General features: G+C 39.0%; 1 protein-coding gene across 1 annotated transcript in view; it reads right to left on the reverse strand.

Annotated features, from left to right (window-relative positions):
- The window catches only part of eml2 (EMAP like 2), a 30850-nt gene extending 19250 nt beyond the window's left edge, over window positions 1-11600 (reverse strand). The window contains exons 1-4 of the mRNA XM_022194162.2: window positions 11426-11600; window positions 3805-4032; window positions 2602-2719; window positions 2097-2198 (exon numbers count right to left, since the gene is read on the reverse strand). Of these exons, the coding sequence (XP_022049854.1) occupies window positions 2097-2198; window positions 2602-2719; window positions 3805-4032; window positions 11426-11432 (455 nt within the window). The 5' untranslated portion in view covers window positions 11433-11600. The remainder of the gene's footprint in view (window positions 1-2096; window positions 2199-2601; window positions 2720-3804; window positions 4033-11425) is intronic.
- Between the last annotated feature and the right edge of the window lie 8706 nt (window positions 11601-20306).

Genomic DNA, 20306 nt, shown 5'->3' on the forward strand with positions numbered 1-20306 from the left:
GACAAGTAGAAACTTCAGTGTCTAAAGCTCTAATGCTGCAATAAACAACAGCTCAGTAAATGTAAAACATATTTTCATGGTGATATCTGGACATTAAAGGACTGCAGAGGTCTTATTAGGTTTAATTTTATTAATTTTGTTTGTGTAATTCTCTTTTACATTTGATTTATTTACATAATTACATGTTTATTTAATTTACTATTTTATTCCACTTGCTCTTTTCCCTTAATGGGATATGGCATTTTTGGTGCTTTTATTATTATATCTGGTGTGGCTGAAGTGTTTTATATTGCACTTTTTAAAAAAATTTTTTTTTACCATGTTTAACTTCATTTCTCCACTTTTGCTTCTGTTTTTTTTCCTTCTCTGTTTGGACTGATGAGCCTTCTGTTGTTCAACCATCTCTTTAAGTATTCTTCTTTTCTTTGTCCTGTCTGGAAAGCTCTTGGTACACCCTGACTTTAAAATGTGCTATCTAAATAAAGTCATTATATTATCACCTTTACACCAAGAGACACAAGACAACTATTAATGATGAATGTGTAACACAGAAAAGTCTTATTAAGTGAAGCAACTCACTAACACACACCAGTATGACTGTAGTTGTACTGTATACATACTCATTTCATCTATGAAAGGTTTAAGATACTGAACCTACTGCAGCACTTAAAAAAAGCACAATCTTGACTAAATACTGTGCATTTATAGAATAAATATAGAATAGAAATACTTCATTGATGCCCAAGGGGAAATTCTGTTGTTGTGACACAAATAAATAAGAAAAACATACTAAACTACAAAATGCACATTAAAGTGTCAAATGCTAAATATAAGACATAAAGTGAATGAAGAAATTAAAGTCCTGTAAAGTCACTTAATTAAAATTAGATAATTAATTAAAATTAACGTACTCTAGACACATCTGGTGGTATTAGACGGTCTAAAGATGCTGTTGCCGTTCATTTAGGTTAGCATCTCAACTTTATTGACTGGTTCCGTGTCAAATAATCTCCTTATTTTTCACTGTATATAATTTTTCTTAAGGTTGATACATTTAATATAATTTTTCTACACCTCCTTGTGAGATTCATTAGAAATGGATCCTATACTAGCACACACTGTGAGAGAAACAGGCCACACTCTGGACAGGTCGCCAACTCATTTTCCTGACTTCTGGCTGGCACAAAATGAGTTCCTACTGACTGACTATGGTTTGTCATGTCTGTTTACAGTGAGACAGACAGATAAATCAGACGGATACGACAGCTCATTACAGCAGTCTGAGTGACCCCCTGACCTCCTGTAACCTGGCAATAGCCAGATTAATAATTGTGTAGTACTTGATAGTACTCCACAATATCAATCTGGGACCGCTCCATGTAAATCCATTCGGAGGAAAGAGGCACAGATTGGACAATGCAACAGTATGTCCCGCCTCTGACAGGTTTGTTTTTAGCCAATCGCGGGATCTTCACAACGAGCGGAGCCAATTGGTAGATTAAACTCTTACCAAAACCCGTAGGTAAAAAAGCACAAACATCTTTACCATCCAGAAATGCGCAAAGCGCCTCTCGTTGTTCTTCCTTCAAAGAAGCGATAGGAGATTCAGCTAAAACTGACTTAATAGCAGCATCTACACGATCATTGTCCTCCGTTGCCATGTTTGTTTTGATCTACTGGCGCTTGGTGTCGTCTTCACACCCGGATATCCCGCCCCACACACGAATACTGCTGCGTGATTGGCCCGTGCCAACTTGGCTCTGTACGAACAGTGAATGTGGAAGCGGAGCAAGATGGTTTCTTGAGAGATTTGTGAACTCACAAATATCGCGAGAAATCAACTTGCTGGCAAGGTTAGACCTCCTGCACCACCCTGCTGACCTACACGCACAGGCTTGGAGCTTGTTAAGCGAAATGAGGATTTTTCAGTTTCTTTTCGTGGCATTGAATACTGTAATGCTTTCTTTTCCTCATTTTCCTTCCATCTTTTTTGCTTAAAATGACTGGCAATGGTTTTCTTTTAGTATCACAGAGCAGTAAGGAACATTCCATAGATACATAAATAAGAAAGCCATCCAGCAGAAGAAGACAGTCACCTTTTGCCGCCGGAGGAGCTGCTGGAGGAGGTGGTTCGACTCCGACTCTCCGCTGCCATCTCTCTCCTCACCAGGGTGAGCCGCTCTGTGGACATACTCTTTCTGAAGAAGGGGAAAGGACAGAGTTTGTGCTTAAAATGACCCCTTTTTCACCCATAGACACCAAGAATCATGAGTGGACTAACATCCCTAGATTCTAATCCCAAGATTAAACATCTGCCGCCAGTCATGTGAAAACACAGTCACTTAAATCATCCATCATCTTTTCAGTTCTGTGTTTGGAGAAATCTGAAGATGATGCAATAAACGGGCAAAAAAAAAGACACATTACTGCAAAAATTCATAATTCATGATTTCTTCACCGTGTCAGTTTGTCTCCTAAGATGCTGTTTGGTCTCTGCCTTTACTAGAATGTTGGTTTTACATTTGCATCTTTCCGCTGAGATTAAATATAAAAACAAGAGTATTAAAAGACACTGAATCTGTTTTCCTTTCCCAATTGTACCTCTTAATGGACTGCAGCACCTCTTTCTTTGGAGATGAAGGGGAGGAAAGGAGGCGTTTCTGTTGGACGTAGCCGTTGCTCAGTGGTCTGGAGGGAAGAGCCTGCAGCAGCTGACGCACTGAAACACAACAAACCATCATCAGCTTCATCCAAGGAAGAATTAAAGATGATGCTGACAGCAGCCTGTGGATGGCACAGTATCAGTAATGAACCCCCAGACTGCAGGGAAACTTTAATATGTTGCTTCTAGATATTTGTCATAATTGGAGATTTCGATATTGAGCATTAGAGGATTGTGTGATTTTGACATTCATATCTGTTTTTCTTTAAAACTTAAGGCCATTCAACAAGTTTCACCCTTTTCATTCAGTTATGTTTGTATTTTTGACAAGTGGTAGGCCATTTTGACTATGGAAATTTTGTGTAAGATTTAGTATATTCAAATGAGGTGTTGTCTGGACTGTTTAGCAACCTTAGCATGAAAGCCATTCAGTTGGGAAAAGATAACAGCAAATCAAACTTCTTCATACAGCACGTTTAAGAACAACTTGAGTTCAATAAATTGCTGCAGATGCTATCGGAGAGGCACCAAAAAAATATGTGCAAACATTAAGATGAAAATAATTCTGTAAAATGAATTTGTAAAAGTAAATTAAAAAGTATGAAATACTAAAGCAGGCAAAAGAGGATCACAACTTGAAAGATCGATTTTTAACATAACAGTTGATTTGTTAGCATTCAGGAACTACAGCACAGATGATGCTTTGACTCAGATTGATGGAACACGCTAAAGAATTGTTGCTAAACTGTTGGTGGACATGTGGTTATCTGTGGAATATGAACACAGAAACAGCAGCGACATGTTTTGGTTTTACAGAAATACAATAATGTGTGATGATATGCATTGATGACTGATTAAAAAATTACTGAGCTGGAGATGAATGTCCAAAAGGATTTACAAAAATGTCTCCTCCCCACTCTTACCCCTAAAGAAAGAATATTTTTGCTCAGTTTCAAATGAGAAGTAAAGAAAACACAAAATTGACGAGTGACAGTGTTTAGTGTAAATATCTCTTTTTTTTGCTAGATACAGCATAATATAATCATCAAAAGTATTGATAGTATTGTGTATTGTTTGGTTCATTTCAGCCTGAATAACAGGATGAGGTGTCTGATATGAGTTTGTCGGACAGCTTTACTGACCTTTGGTTGGTGCTGCGGAGCCCGTAGTTGCCAGAGGTCTCCTCCCTGCATGGGAACCTCCCGGTTGCATCCCCTGGTTGTGCTCCTCGCAGTAACCCAGCCGGCGTAGAGCGTCGGCCAGAGCCGCCTTCAGCAGCTGGATCTCGTCCTCCTGCAGCTGTAGCCGCTGCTCCAGGTGTGAAACCCGGTCCTCCATGTCCATGTTACTGCTGGCCGACACCGTGTCATCTGGACGGGAGGAGGAAGGGTTTTGGGTTAGTTTAACTGAGTCTGACAGCTCAGAATACAGATTATAAGGGCCACAGTGGGAAGGTAAAGTGTCGACCAGTACAGCAATGAGATCAGTAAGTCAAAAAATAGAACAAAAACATGTCACATAGAGCGTTAAACATCAATATAGAAAAAACATCCATCAAAATGTTTCATTGAAGGGTGGTTTTTATGAGCATTTAGCAACACTGAAGGCTACAAAATACAGATTAACAAGCTGACTTTACATGTTAGAGAAATGAGATCACATGGAGTGTGAGAAAGTGAGAAAAAAATGCAAAAAAACAGAATCATTAAAGCAAAGAAACCACCAGATAACTGCTGCCTGGATGTCTAAACATCATGGGTGTGTCACAAACAGCTGGTATAGGTGAGCGTTATGGATATCTGCTGCTGCTGCTGCTTTGTGAATCAGTGGTTTTGAGTTTCCTGGAGGGGATAAAGCTCCTAAAGGAGTCTTGACTGGTTTTAATAATTCAGAAACAGTGTATGAGTGTGAGTCAGAGAGAAGGAAAGAAGAAGGAAGGAAACACAGACGAACCGCATCAGCCTGAGCAGACAGACTGGGAGAGAAGAAAAAAGGAAGGAGGATGGAGGTTCAGAAAGAGAAACAAAGCTTTGTTTTATTCATTACAGCTTTGAACATTAAGACGTAAAGAAGTCACTTCATGCCACATGGCCAGCCACATGTTGCTGGTAACATTCTTGTTTGTGTCACCATCACTGACAACTGTAGAGGGCAGTAATGCAAATGAAAGAAAAAGACTGATGGCCGAACTAAACATTTGAAGATATTAAATAAAAGTTACGGCAAATGTTTCCATGAAGAAGATATTAAACATTGAATTAGCACTTTTCTAGGCTACTTTCAAGGTTTTAGTGTATACTTATCAATACACACAGCTGTGTTTAAATGGTGCAGCTCCATAAGCAGATTGATTTACTGGTTTAAACTCAAAGTAAAACATATTCCTTTAAAATTCAAATTTGCTGCACATTTATTTGCTATTCCCTACATGTTTTTTCCACTGACTTGTGATGCTGCGGATGAGCTGCTGCCTCCTCACATCCACTCAGCCTTCCCTCCTCTCATCTTGAACTCTTTCCAGCCTAATCGTCCACCATCCTCCCACCCAACCACCATTACATCACCAGATTATCAAAAGGCAAACTGCCCAGTGCAGATTATTTATCTGAGCCCCACATTAACAGATTACAATCCGATAAAGTCAAAAACAAGTTTCTGGTTTAACAGAGCATCTCAGCTCTTCATTTGCTGTCCATTCTGTCATGACACCTACTGCAATCACACTCCCATGATCATAAATGTAGATTTTCCATTCAGACGTGAGTTAGAGCTTTCAAAATCTTACAGCCACGGAGACAGAGGAGGAGGAGGATTATGTGTCATTTAAAAAGAATAGGAATATCTACAGATCTTCTGTTCCTCACAAAGCTACAGCAGATATCAGGTAAATGTCAAGAACCAAACAGTCATGTGTTGAACTGGAGATTCCTCAGTCAAAGCTACAGTTTAATGTTATTTTCTGTACATTTTTTCAACTTTTATTTTGTTAGTTTAATTGTCCAAAATCAGGGTGTTATCCCAAAAGTATCCATTGCAAACTGGAGGTCAGAATCCTGCTGTACAATGATTTTGCTATGCAAAAAAGAAGAAAGAAAACTAATTTTAAACTACATTTATAACTTTGGCATCAGCAAATATGCCTTCATCTTTAGTTTGAAATGGAAATATTTACTGTATTATCTGTCCCAAAACTAAACCTTAACACAAAATCTCCACAGTATCAGCAGCTATTAAACACATCAGCCTAAAAACATCTAAAAACCAGTTAGCCATATACAGATACACACGTGGACAAAATTGTTGGTACCCCTCAGTTAAAGAAGGAAAAACCCACAATTCTCACTGAAATCACTCGAAACTCACAAAAGTAACAATAAATAAAAATTTATTGAAAATTAAATAATCAAAATCAGCCATCACTTTTGAATTGTTGATTAACATAATTATTTAAAAAAACAAACTAATGAAACAGGCCTGGACAAAAATGATGGTACCCATAACTTAATATTTTGTTGCACAACCTTTTGAGGCAATCACTGCAATTAAACGATTTCTGTATTTGTCAATGAGCGTTCTGCAGCTGTCAACAGGTATTTTGGCCCACTCCTCATGAGCAAACAGCTCCAGTTGTCTCAGGTTTGATGGGTGTCTTCTCCAAATGGCATGTTTCAGCTCCTTCCACATATGTTCAATGGGATTCAGATCTGGGCTCATAGAAGGCCACTTTAGAATAGTCCAATGCTTTTCTCTCAGCCATTCTTGGGTGTTTTTGGCTGTGTGTTTTGGATCGTTGTCCTGTTGGAAGACCCATGACCTGCGACTGAGACCAAGCTTTCTGACACTCGGCAGCACATTTCTCTCCAGAATGCCTTGATAGTCTTCAGATTTCATCGTACCTTGCACACTTTCAAGACACCCTGTGCCAGATGCAGCAAAGCAGCCCCAAAACATTACTGAGCCTCCTCCATGTTTCACCGTAGGGACAGTGTTCTTTTCTTCGTATGCTTGGTTTTTGAGTCTATGAACATAGAGTTGATGTGCCTTACCAAAAAGCTCCAGTTTGGTCTCATCTGTCCAAAGGACATTCTCCCAGAAGCTTTGTGGCTTGTCAACATGCATTTTTGCAAATTCCAGTCTCGCTTTTTTATGAGTTTTTTTCAGCAGTGGTGTCCTCCTTGGTCGTCTCCCATGAAGTCCACTTTGGTTCAAACAACGACGAATGGTGCGATCTGACACTGATGTACCTTGGCCTTGGAGTTCACCTTTAATTTCTTTGGAGGTTGCTCTGGGCTCTTTGGATACAATTCCAACGATCCGTCTCTTCAATTTGTCATCAATTTTCCTCTTGCGGCCACGTCCAGGGAGGTTGGCTACTGTCCCGTGGGTCTTGAACTTCTGAATAATATGAGCCACTGTTGTCACAGGAACTTCAAGCTGTTTAGAGATGGTCTTATAGCCTTTACCTTTAAGATGTTTGTCTATCATTTTTTTTGGATGTCCTGGGACAATTCTCTCCTTCGCTTTCTGTTGTCCATGTTCAGTGTGGTACACACCTTTTCACCAAACAGCAGGGTGACTACTTGTCTCCCTTTAAATAGGCAGACTGACTGATTATGAGTTTGGAAACACCTGTGATGTCAATTAAATGACACACCTGAGTTAATCATGTCACTCTGGTCAAATAGTTTTCAATCTTTTATAGAGGTACCATCATTTTTGTCCAGGCCTGTTTCATTAGTTTGTTTTTTTAAATAATTATGTTAATCAACAATTCAAAAGTAATGGCTGTTTTTGATTATTTAATTTTCAATAAATTTTTATTTATTGTTACTTTTGTGAGTTTCAAGTGATTTCAGTGAGAATTGTGGGTTTTTCCTTCTTTAACTGAGGGGTACCAACAATTTTGTCCACGTGTGTACATGCCTTCATTTGAAGCTAATTCAAACGACTGAATTATCATTACATCAAATGATACATAAACCACTCTTAGACTGAATAAAGTACTGTATATGTAAGTTCTAACACTGAAAGAGACATCAACCTAAAAAAAAAGCTGAAAAAACACTGAAAGAAACAATTGTTGATAAGATGCAATTAAAATTTAGTTTGTCCGCATTAACAAGTCACATTAATGCCACTGGTTTAGGTTAGATCGACTTAAATCATTTGACTCCTCTCAAATGAACTGTTGCTGTAATTTAACTTTAAGAAAATTTCACTTGGATATTGAAATTGTTGCAACTTAAGCATTTGCTTAATCTAAACGTAAAATTCCATCATTACACTTGCCGTTCTTTCTTTTTCCTCAGGCAGTGATCTTCCTGAAACTAACCAGCAGCAGGAAAATTTGAGGAAGCGTGGACATTTAAAGAAGCAGTAAACTGAATTTCCACACTTTTGCTAAAACTGGATCACAATTTTAAAGGAACAATGTTCAAGTGAATAGAATCCACAAAGTAAACTGTCATCACAGCTGCATCTACAGCTCAAATACAATTTTTACAGTGTAAGGCAATAAATAGAACAAACAAGAACAGAATCATAATGAATGGCAACAACTCTGCAGACTATTGAAGATCCACCATGAGTTTCCATCTTTGTTCCTGTTATTTAATCAACAGTTACACTCATCATGTGGCTGTCATTTCTTATCAATTTTAAAATTGCAGTTAAAAAAAAGGGAAAAACTATGTGCAAAAGTGTGGTTTTAAGGATCAAACTGCTGCGACACAAAGCTCCCAGCATGCCTTAGATCAGCAGTGTAAGCTGATCCGGGGGACACAGGCAGGACTGTTACTGTTACTGTATCACATCTCACAGTCAAATGAGACAGGAAGCGACCAGAAGGAAATCAAGCAGCAGATTTACATACAATCATCAAACTCAGGGGAGATTTGCATGAAACAACTGATCTGTGAAGCGGCGGCATAAAGTCAGACTGGATCAGGCCTTTCTCTACTTTAATAAAAAGATGGATTCCTTCTCCCCTTTTTTAGTCACTGTGGCCTAAGTGCTGATTCAGACTCAGTGCAACATTTGAAAATTCAATCTAAAACACGATCTAATAACATAAATAGTGCACAGAAACCATAGCATTTCATAAGTAACCAGGGAGGAAATCAAGTCCTTGTTTTTACTTTACTCCTTGTGGACAAAATGCCTCTTTTTTTAAAACAGAAAACAGGTGAGATCATTAAAGCAGAAACAGAATAAGTGAGCAAGAGAGAAACAAATACAAGAAACAGAGCTGAAATAGGAGAGGACAGAATGTAGGTGGGAGGAGATCCCGAGTGAAAGGATGATGAGGTGGGAGTAGACTGAGAAGAAAGATTAATTTTTAACTTATCATGTTTATCTAAACTGCTGTGACCATTGAATACACATAACTGAGTGGGCAAACAGAGGAAAAATGAGGAAACAAAAGGACGATAACAGTTGGGTAATCATAAAGCTGTCATTTGATTGTAAAATACTTTTAGCTTCATTGCAGGATCATTTGAGTACATGTAAATAAATTCCCACCAGATATTCAGAAAGGGCTCGAATGAAGTCATCAGAAACACAACAAACAAAGAATATCTTTATTGTTTGACCAGCGCAACGTAGTCAAATCTGTTCTGCGTGCAGCACCAGAAAAAGGTCATGTTGTTTGCTTAAATCTGTGGGTTTTATCTACAGTTCAGAGGCTGATCTCAGACCTGGCTGGACTTGTCAGAGTCGGATCAGCTGTCATCAATCTGAACTGAGCTTCAGCTGTGCTTAAAGCTCCAATCTTCTGATAATATGCTGATGTTATGATGTTAACATACCACATTCAGCTGCTTACCATACATGATGACAAGTCTGGGAAGTAGGGATGAGCAAATAATCAAAATATTGTAGAAATACTGCATCATGGACAACATCCAACAATGAAATATGTCGCAAAATACAAGTAAAAATGAAGCGTTGTGGTTCTACAAAGGTGCTTGTCACGTGCAGCAGCAAAGATTACACCATCATTTTTAGATTTTCACAGTAGAAAAAAGAACAAAAATAATTCCCATTAAAAGTGAAACTCGTTTTCCAATAATAGTCAAAATAATCGCCATTATTTTTTTCTTCCTGTATATCGTTCAGCCCACCGTGGAAGCTTGCACACTGAATTTAGCATGCTAGCATGGAAATGCATATAGCATAAAATGTTAACATTTACACAGTTGCATCCTTAATGTATTTCTGAATTGTCCAATAAACTCTAATGCTGTTTTAGTGTGTATTATGGTGTTAACACTAAACTGAGACAAGCTAACACAAATGAAATTCAGTGATTTTGATCATTTGGTCTTTGAAATGATGCTAAATTACATTAAGGTCCTAAATTTTGCATGCAATGTTCGCAGCTTTAACTGTTGTCACTATGGAAAATTTGGTCCCGCTGCCTTCATGTAAACTAGTGAAACATACTAGTTTACATCTTCACTCCTAAATCAGTTTTGGTGTTTTGACCGACAGCGTGAGGTAGAGGAACCGATAAAACCTGAAGAAAGCAGATCAAACCAGGTAACAGTCAAAGAGTTCAGGTAAGAAAAGTCTCCAGTCTTTGACTGTTTAAAAGTTTGGGGTCACTTAGAAATGTCCTTATTTTTGAAAGAAAAGCAGTTTTTTTTCAATGAAGATGACATTAAATTAATCATAAATCTAGTCTAGACATTGTTAATGAGGTAAATGACTATTCTAGCTGGAAACGGTTGATTTTTAATGGAATATCTCCATAGAGGTACAGAGGAACATTTCCAGCAACCATCACTCCTGTGTTCTAATGCTACATTGTGTTAGCTAATGGTGTTGAAAGGCTCTTTGATGGTTAGAAAACAATTGTGCAGTTATGTTAGCACATGGATAAAAGTGTGAGTTTTCATGGAAAACATGAAATTGTCTGGGTGACCCCAAACTTTTTAGTATATAGTGTATATTTCAACATTTATTATGTTTGACTTGTCATTTTAACATGCTAACACTAACTGTTATTGCTTTTAACATTAACCTAAGCATTTTAAATGTTACATATCGTGCAAAGAATCTGAACATATGGTGAGAGGAGAGAGAGAAAGAGCACACAAAGATGGAGAGATCAGCAAGGTTCACCTTCATCTCCTCTGCTGTCAGGACACCTGTTTAAAGCCCTGCAGTGGCGGCTACTTTTCAATTTGCCCTTGAATTATCACACAGACACACACAATAACAGTGGTTACACCTCAGTGGTGTTTCATTACTCTCCTTATAAACCTGAGGTCACATCTATTTGATATGCAGCAGGCGACACTCTCTCTCTCTCTCTCTCTCTCTCACACACACACACACACACACACACACACACACACACACACACACACACACACACACACACACACACACACACACACACACACACACACACACACACACACACACACACACACACACACACACTTTGTCTGACATTACAGTAAAGCTGTTACTTAAAAAAAAAAAAAAAGCTGATGTGAGGCTCAGACAGACATCAGGGAGCAGAATAATAACCACGAAGGAGGGATGGATGGAACAAAAGAGGGAGGAGAGATGGAGGGATGATGGACGGACAGATATGGATGATGAAATGCATGAAATGGGTCGCGTGTTGCTGCCAGAGGTGGAGTGAAATGGACAACGTGAGGTCGCCGTGGGGCAACGAGAAAACTGAAGGCTGCTGAAATATTCATGCTGCAGGGAAGTGATGGTGAAGGTGGAGCTGCTCTCGCCTACCTGCCATCGTGCCACGCTGAGAGCCTGGTCACTCCTCCTGTCAGTCAGACACTCCTCAGAGAAACACCCAGCCAGTCCGTCAGTCAGTCAGTCAGTCAATCGGTCAGTCGGTCCACTTGCTTCCACTATTTCCTCCCCCACAGGCTTCCTGGACTCTCCCCTCCCCGTCTGAGATCACTCTCGCCCTCACAAATCATCTCCCATCCTCTCCCATTGAACCACTCCCTCCTCCATCTCCACTTCCTCCTTCTCCTCCTCTCCCTCCCTCTATTCCCTCCCCCTTTATCCCTCCTTCCCTTCCACTTTTTCCTTCACTTGCATCCCTCCTCCTTCCATCTCATTAGCTATAAAGCAGGGGGAGCAGAGGCAGAAGGGGGCGGAGCTTGGCTTAGGGCCCCACACACACACACACACACACACACACACACACACACACACACACACACACACACACACACACACACACACACACACACACACACACACACACACACACACACACACACACACACACACACACACACACACACTGCACCAGCATCAGCATCTGTACAGCCAGGCACCACCAGGAAGAGATGCTGCAGAGTCAGACTACGGAATCAATGACACTCACACAAATAAAAGGTTACACACCAACATGCCTTTACAGTAAACTAAATATACAAATAAAATGGAAAGAAATGCAGAAAGTGAGTAAATATCATGAGACAGTATATGATCATATGACCTCCCCACCAGTCGGGCTGATTCCGGATAAGTGTGGGGATTTTTTTGGTCAACAAATCCGATAATAAATGGATCTTCTGGTTAAGCTGAGCTCACACAGCAGAAGTTTTAACAGATTTTGAAGTCACATTGCATCGCACACACAAGGAGAAACTTCATGTCTAATACATCTAAATGGCGGTTTAGTAAATCTACCACAAGATTTAAAAATAATGTTGCCTCACTAACTGCAGGATATTATTATTGTGCCAGAGGGAGCAAACATGGGGAAGCAGATGTAAATAAAATGGAGACTTTGGTGGTGCAACAATTTGCTAATGCTAATGGTGAGCGAGGAAAAAAAACAGAAACTAGTCTGGATGAGAAAACAGTTGGGGAAATACAGTCAACACAGTTTTTATTTTGTAGATATCAAACATGCTCGATGTAATAAAGGCGGCTCCAGTGCAATTTTGCAACGCAGCTTTTGAGGTTTAAGACTGGATCTGTAAAGCTCTAACACTACCAAACAAGAAAAGCACTCAGAGAGCACAGCACTCCGCCAAGGCTGCTCTGTTGTTATATCATTTTCAACATCTAAAAACTTGAAAAAAATCATGCCAGAAATACGGCACTATAGAATGTGGCCATTTTATAAACACTTACCCACAAACAAAATGACCTTGCGCTGAGCTCAGGTGTGTTGTACATGTGTACGTTATGTACGAATTCTGAATCACGTGACCTAAATATGTAGCGGACGGCGAGAATTGATGGAACTCAGAAACACCCCCACAATTTAATCAACTGTTCCTTGAATGATTTGTTATGGACAAGTCCTGATAAGTCCACAGCGGTGGATTTGTAGTAGAATCACAATCATGTGATCATCAGCAGGCAGCTGACGTAGTGTTCAGTTGTTGTCATGGTTACAGTGACACCATGCCGCTATCTCACAATGATACAGAAATCTTAACAAATTCGTGGATCTAGACTATAAGCCGCATCACTGCCAAAATCTGATCACTTGGTCCTTGTGTAATTTCTGACTTTCCCTCAAAATTTCATCCAAATTCATTAACCCAGTGTTGAGTAATGGTGCTAACAGACAGACAGACCAACCAACACTGATCGTCACATAACTCTGCCAAGGCTCCACCTCCTTGACAGCGTAACAATCTAGGCCTAACATTGGATCATACCAAAATCCCAGACTAGATCTCTGACTGTTGAGAGGCTTTAAATGAGGGGATAAATATTCCTCAAACTCCAGTAGTGTGAGCCCAGCTTTAGTCTGAACAGTCAAAGCTCAACTGTTCTACACGGTTCACTGTCAAAAAATACAATAATGAGCCACATTGTTGTGTTTGGTGACATGTTCCTCCTTTCAAACCACTAAATACAATGCAAGAGCACAGACTGTGTATTAATCCTCAGCTGTTAACAGTCCCCAACAAAAGCTATATTTACTCAGATTTATGGAACATTTGCCAAAATGGTACAAAAAATCCAGCTATTTATGGAAGTTATTGAATGTTTTTTAAGAAAATTACCCATTTTTATAGACCTGTGTGTCCACTAGTAATCATTATTGTGCTGCAGAAACCCAGAAACAGTATAAGGAGGCAAACTGTTGGTCTGTTCATGGAGTTTCCAGACAATAACAGTGATATAGAAAATCCCAGAGGTCACTGCAGCAGCACTACATTATATTTTAATTCGTGAATACACCACTTTTACCAAATACAGTCGTTAAATCAGCTTAAACAAAGAGTGGCCGACCTTATTGTTCTCTCACCTTAACTTTCCACTAATACGGTCGGATAAATCTCCCTGGTCATTTATGACGGATTATTATAAAATCCCACAATCCCTCATCTCACAAAATCCTCTTTCAACGTTTTACTTATGAGCTGAAAACAGACTCTTCATCCCTTGGAGACGCTAAGTTTTCATCAGGCCGCTAAGTAACGCTTTTTTTCGTTTCATCAACACTAAATGAGTGGATGGCAGCTGTGCAGCGGCACAACGCTGCTGTGATTGACGGATGTCGTTGTTGCAACACTCCCCAGACTGCCTCAGACATCATTCACTTCAGGCCTGAGCTGAAGGAACAGCCTGTACTCTGCAGGTTGCTCGCTGTCTTGTTACACTGTAAATGCGGGCCAGATGTCATTATTGTGCTAATATGTGTATTTTCACAGAGATTACAGCTGCACAATACAAGATTTTGTGACTGAAATAAAGCACTCCTTCAACTAAGAATAATTAAACTCATTTTTCTCAAATTAATTGTAGGTGGGAGCATTACTGGGAAATACTGTACATACCCAGCTGGTGAGTAAATCAAATTAGCCCATGAAATAGAAAGTGAACACAAAAGGGTGCATGTGCCAATAATAACTGAACCTCTGAAAGCTCCTGCAAACAAGAAAGCAAAGCACTGAGGTTTGTTATGAGGCTGCTAATGAATTAAATCTGTGTGCAGATTGGAAAAAATTAGCAATTGTGAATTTATTGTTTGGTTTCATGCCATAGAGTCCATTTTTGATCATTTTTACATATTTCTCATCCGTATTTGCACAAAAAAAAGTGTATATGATCCAAAAGAAGCTTATACAGTTTTCATTTAGGCTATTTATTTTGCTCTAAAGTGTATTATAGAAAGTTCCATGTGGGTGGAATTTCCTTCCGCAGAATCATTTAGATAATAAATAACCATAAACCAGGCGGCACTGGAAAAGATAAACTGAGTCCTTTTATTGCCCTACATGACCTGAACATCTGGCTGCACCGACGTACAATAAAACTGTAAATAAATAAAGAATCTAGACTGTATTTGGTTGAAGGTGCGAGCAGGTGTGAGAGGATCAACATCTCTGGTTACAGTGAGAGGACAGATGGCAGATGAAGACAGACGGACAGAGTTAAAGAAAAGGAAAGACAGGAGGCAGCCGGACTGACACAACAAAGAAGTAAACAAAGAAGATGATTGATTGAAGCTCAGTTGACCGTCTGAATGCAAACACGGTTTACTCTGTCACTACTCTGTTGTCTTGTTAGCTTCTCTTTACCTGCATCTCACTAATGGGATTCTCAGGCCTGACTCACATTTTACAAGGGCCCACTTTCAATTTTCTGATCACTTTCAGCACAGTTTCCAACGTTTTTTTGTTTTAATTCTAGTATCACAAACCAAGATTAAATGCTGCAGATCAGCCTCCTCGTGCTTTTAGGAGTCTGCCAGTGATTTATGTCGTCTCTCAGCAGTTGGAGCACCTTTTCAATTACATCCCCTGAAAATCACAACCCCAAAAATGGCTTAAATCACCTCCATTTCTGCTTCCCTGCTTTAACACGGCTGTTCTAAAGCAGTGCTTCATTACAGCTTCAACCCAGGCTCAGAATAGCGCCTGTGAAGTAGCAGATTTCACAGGTTTGCACCCTGTTGTGTGGCTGTGCGTGTGTTTAAAACAGCTCGATCTGCTCGGATGGAAACTCTGCAGCTTCTAACAGCCTCGATGGTAAAGTGACAGAACAGGAAGAGGTCAGACAGAGAAAGGAGATGGAGTTCAGTCTAATAAGAAGCTGAATCCCTCCCAGCTGCAGCCACTGTGACCTCTGATCTCTGAGAAGTCGAAGGCAAGCAAAAGGAACATATCTGTCCTTTCGAGCATCAACGCAAAGTCTGTAAATGTCAGCGCACCGCCTTGTTTTCTTACTGACCACTTATCTTAACCTCATAATCTTAAATTAAACCTTTGCTGAAATAACACGCCTAATTTATGTACCTTTTAAAACAAAAAATTGAAGTTACCGAATAGACTAAACTATTAATCGATTTAAAATTCAAATTGGCAATTTGGAGAAACGCAAATAACAAATTAAAAAGGTTGTAATTTGGAAAATACGCGATGCAGCAGAGTTTAAACTGTTCTGTCAACGGTTTTACAGATTTATGCAGACCTTCTGGTGTGAAAGTCACACTTTTGACTGCATTTCAGAGTGAATGTTGAACTGAAGCTTGACTTCAAATTGCAATATCTGTCAGAAAAAATAGATACATTTTCATTGATATCTTTATCTTCAAGTATAATTCAAGCTGAATTCAAAGCTTTTAACGTCCTAAAAATAAATGATAATCATGTCATTTTCACAGAAGCTAAATATAATTCCAAAAAATAAATAATTTCACAGATGGCTGACAGTATAACAGATATATATGCTCTTATTTTGAAAAAACAAAAGACACATACTGACATTCGTTTCCAAAAGAAGGCCAAATAGGAAGCTTCAGGCATTATGCAATTGACAAAACACAAAAACCTCCCAAGTAAAGCAGCTGCCCTCCCTGCAGGACCAGCTGTCGCTCAACAAGCTGCTGCTCTCACGCTCATATGACACTTTTCACTTCATTTTTTTAATGCAGCTCATTAAATCACCTGACTTTAGCCTCAGGGAGCAGATCCTGTGCATTTGTCCTACAGTTTAAAACATTACGGGCTGCAGGAGGCATTGGACAAGAACGTTCACCCAGTAGTTAGATCGTGGAAACATCCCAGCTCTGATCCGACGACCCCTCGCTGTCTCTCCACCTGCTGCTCAATATGGCATCTGAAGTTTAACAGACTGCAGAGACACTGTGTCAGTCACTTCCCTCAAACTGCATCAGTGCACCTGCATTAAACTGATCATATAATATCTCTAATGGTTTCTACAGTCGGAAAAACTCATCATATACGATCCTCTACTGTCATCAGGGCTCATCTGGTCTGGCAGCAGCAGCAGAAGGATATTTGCATTATATTTGTAAAGATACAGACACACACAGCCGGCAAAATCATCATTCAAATGCAGAGAATACATCATATTTGAAAGCTAAACCAGCAAATATTGCAGGCTTCATGATGCCACCCATCATCCTTTTGTGTTCTTAGTGTGACAGGAAGTGCAAACATGTTTTGTAGCTGCAGAATGGTGTGAATTCAGTCCCATGAGCGACTAAAAAAGGTTAGAAAAAGAAATGGCCTTGACATGTTTCCCTGTCTAAACCTAAATTAAAACCAAAAAAGCATCAATATCAGAAAATAGTGTTGAAAAATAACCCTAACCCTTAAACCAGATTGGTTAAAAATCCATGTCTGCATAATATACTGTGAAACCAGTTTGAAATATTACCAAATACTGTGATCCCCCCCCCATGCTGCAGCAAATATATAGCTAGATTTAAACAAATTCACCAGATTATGTGATGTCATTTACATGTGTTTAACAGAAATATTTTTAGTCTATTCTTTAATATACAAGCTTTAAAAAAAACAAAAAAAACTGACAAAATTGGTGGCAACGTGTGAATCTTTTAGCTATTTTTTTGAATGTTTTTAAATGCAAAAAAGTGTTAAAATAAACTAAAAAGCTCCCATTAAATTAATAAATCTAATGGGATAATAATGCATGCATTTATAGCATGATAAATTCAATAACATCTACATCTAATGCATTCAATCAGGTTAATTTGCACCATGTTTACCATCTCTTTTTCTTATTTTGGTGATATCTAGAGAGACAGCTCCTGCAGGTATATCCTTCACAATAAATGCAGCAGCTCTGTGTTTTGTGGCTGATTGAGCAGATGTGTGCAGCTGTGTAGAGACTCGTGTTGCTCACCGTTGTTGCAGTACTGTAGCAGCAGGTTGCTGCTGTCACACAGGCTGCCACACGAAGCGATCCTCTCAGACATCCTTCCCTCCTCCTTCGGTCCTCCTCCTCTCCGTCCGACTCTCGCTACTCTCTGCCGGCTCCTTTGTCCTCCTCTCTCCCCTCTTCGTCTCCTCTTCACGCCGTCGCCCCGTCCAGTCTCCCCCACATTCAGAAACATACAAACACACACACTCACACACACACCTTTACCTGCCTCTATCCTCAGTTGCTCCCGCTGCTGCTTCACTGTGTCAAGCGACCACCATGCAACCGGAAGCACTTCCTGTTCTGGATTTCACAGTAAAATCCACAGATTAGCTAGATGGATAGACAGACAGACAGACAGACAGACAGATAGATAGATAGATAGATAGATAGATAGATAGATAGATAGATAGATAGATAGATACCTTATTAATCCTTAGGGAAAGTCAAGAGTTAGAGATCTTATGGTAATTTAAGGCTTAAAATGATAATAAAAATAACCATGGCACATTTTAATTTTCATTATCATCCTCACTCTTCTCTCCTCTTAAATTAATATTTAGCTGCACACTTTAAAAAACACTATTTTTATACCACTGAGGCTATTCCTCCTGTTGAGCTGTTTCCTAGATATGCCATACTTTAACAATAAAAAAATCCAGACATATTTGCATTTCTGGCCCACATTTACAACCAGCACTGCTTCCAGTAGACTAAACAAATAAAAACTGTTACATTTCTCTTTCATGCAACATCAATACTCAAACTTGTGCATTATGAATATTTTTGTGTATTTAGAACACTCTGCATATTATCTTTTTCTACATATAGAAGAATATGTTGGTTTTTTTTACTCAGAAAAGATTGTGCAATATCAATAGAATTTCTGCAATATCAGTCTTTTATGCTCATAGATTTCTGTAACATCAATGCTCTGAATAAGTTTGTTTAATATTATTATTTTGCATATTCAGAGGAATCTGAGCAATACTGTGATAGAAAATGTCATCTGCATGTGTGTGTTCCGAGATATGTCAGTGTTCATTTATGAATATTAATCCATATCAGAGGCACATATATGTGAGATGTAAGTTCAGAAGTTATTTATAGCATAGTTATTCATTTAACAATTCACAGCTATCCCTCTCCCTATGTCCATGTGTATTAATATATACGTGTGTGCAAATAGATTTTATGTTTTGTTTTTATTTATCTATTTTAAACCTAATATTACTTCTTTTTTGCAATATTCCTTTTTGCTACTGTGACCCTGCAATTTTCCCCACTGTGGAATCAATCCTATCCTTATTAATCTCTTAATATCTCCTAAAAACACTGCATTTTTATGTAATTGCGTCTGTTCTTATATTCTAAATCAAGTTATTTACTTCCAAGTTGCAGCCTTTTCCAGATGGAGTATTTCACAGTAACTGTTTATTATTTTTTAGCAACATTTTGTAGCGGATGTGACCAGTAGTGCTTTTACTTTGAAGAGAGCATCATGCGTTTTACGGTAATAATTTAATTGTCTGTAACTTGATCCGCTTCAATCTGCCTGCGTGCCGCTGTTACTATAGCAACAGCCTCTCCAGCAGCAGCAGCAGCTCGTGATCATTGGAGGCAGCAAAGATTCCGAGAAACAAAACTGAAGGTTCATGTGATTAAAACCGGACATACGGAGGTTTCAGGTTCTCACCGGAGAAACGGGACGCCGGAGTCCGAGCCGAGCTGTTGAATTATTCACCGACGAACTGTTTTCTGGCTCCACCCGCCACACGTGTTGGCAATTCGTGCCAAAGACTGTTTAGGAAAAGCGGCAGGTTTAACCTTTGGCTTTTTAATCATTAATCAAGGACACTGACATGTGTGAAAACAATGAAATCAGTTATTTTATGCACAAAACTTTATTGCATTGCTTATAATGACAATAAAGATCGATTGATTTCAAAAGCTTATATAGATTACACACCGACATGCATTGTTTTTGTTGTGAAAATAAACTCTTAAACAAGATATCCTCCCTCATTTCAGAAACGACTCCTTGAAAAATGCTAAAAAAAAAAAAGTATATACATTTACTAACATAAATACTGTAAAAACTCTGTACTCGATCTTGTGGTGTGTTTTCATGTGAGGTGTGTTAGCTTGCAGTTCTTTTGCTGTGCCCTAAAGTTTGAAGTGAATTCATGCATGTTATACCTGCGGGTTGATCCGCCATGTGTGGTGTGTTAGTTTGCAGTTCTTTTGCTGTGCCATAAGTTTAGAGTGAGTTCATGCATGTTATACCTGCGGGTTGATCCGCCTTTTGTGGTGCTGTAAAATTAATTAGGTTTGATGAGTTTCAGAGACAAGATGATGAAGTAAGCAGGGATACCCACTTCTCCTTATGAAATAAATAATTGTTGAAAATTACACTGTTGCGTCCATCGTGGTATGTAACGCGTGTAATAATAATAATAATAATAATAATAATAATAATAATAATAATAAT

The sequence above is a fragment of the Acanthochromis polyacanthus genome, chromosome 13 (genome assembly GCF_021347895.1).
Source record: "Acanthochromis polyacanthus isolate Apoly-LR-REF ecotype Palm Island chromosome 13, KAUST_Apoly_ChrSc, whole genome shotgun sequence".
Taxonomy (NCBI): domain Eukaryota; kingdom Metazoa; phylum Chordata; class Actinopteri; family Pomacentridae; genus Acanthochromis; species Acanthochromis polyacanthus.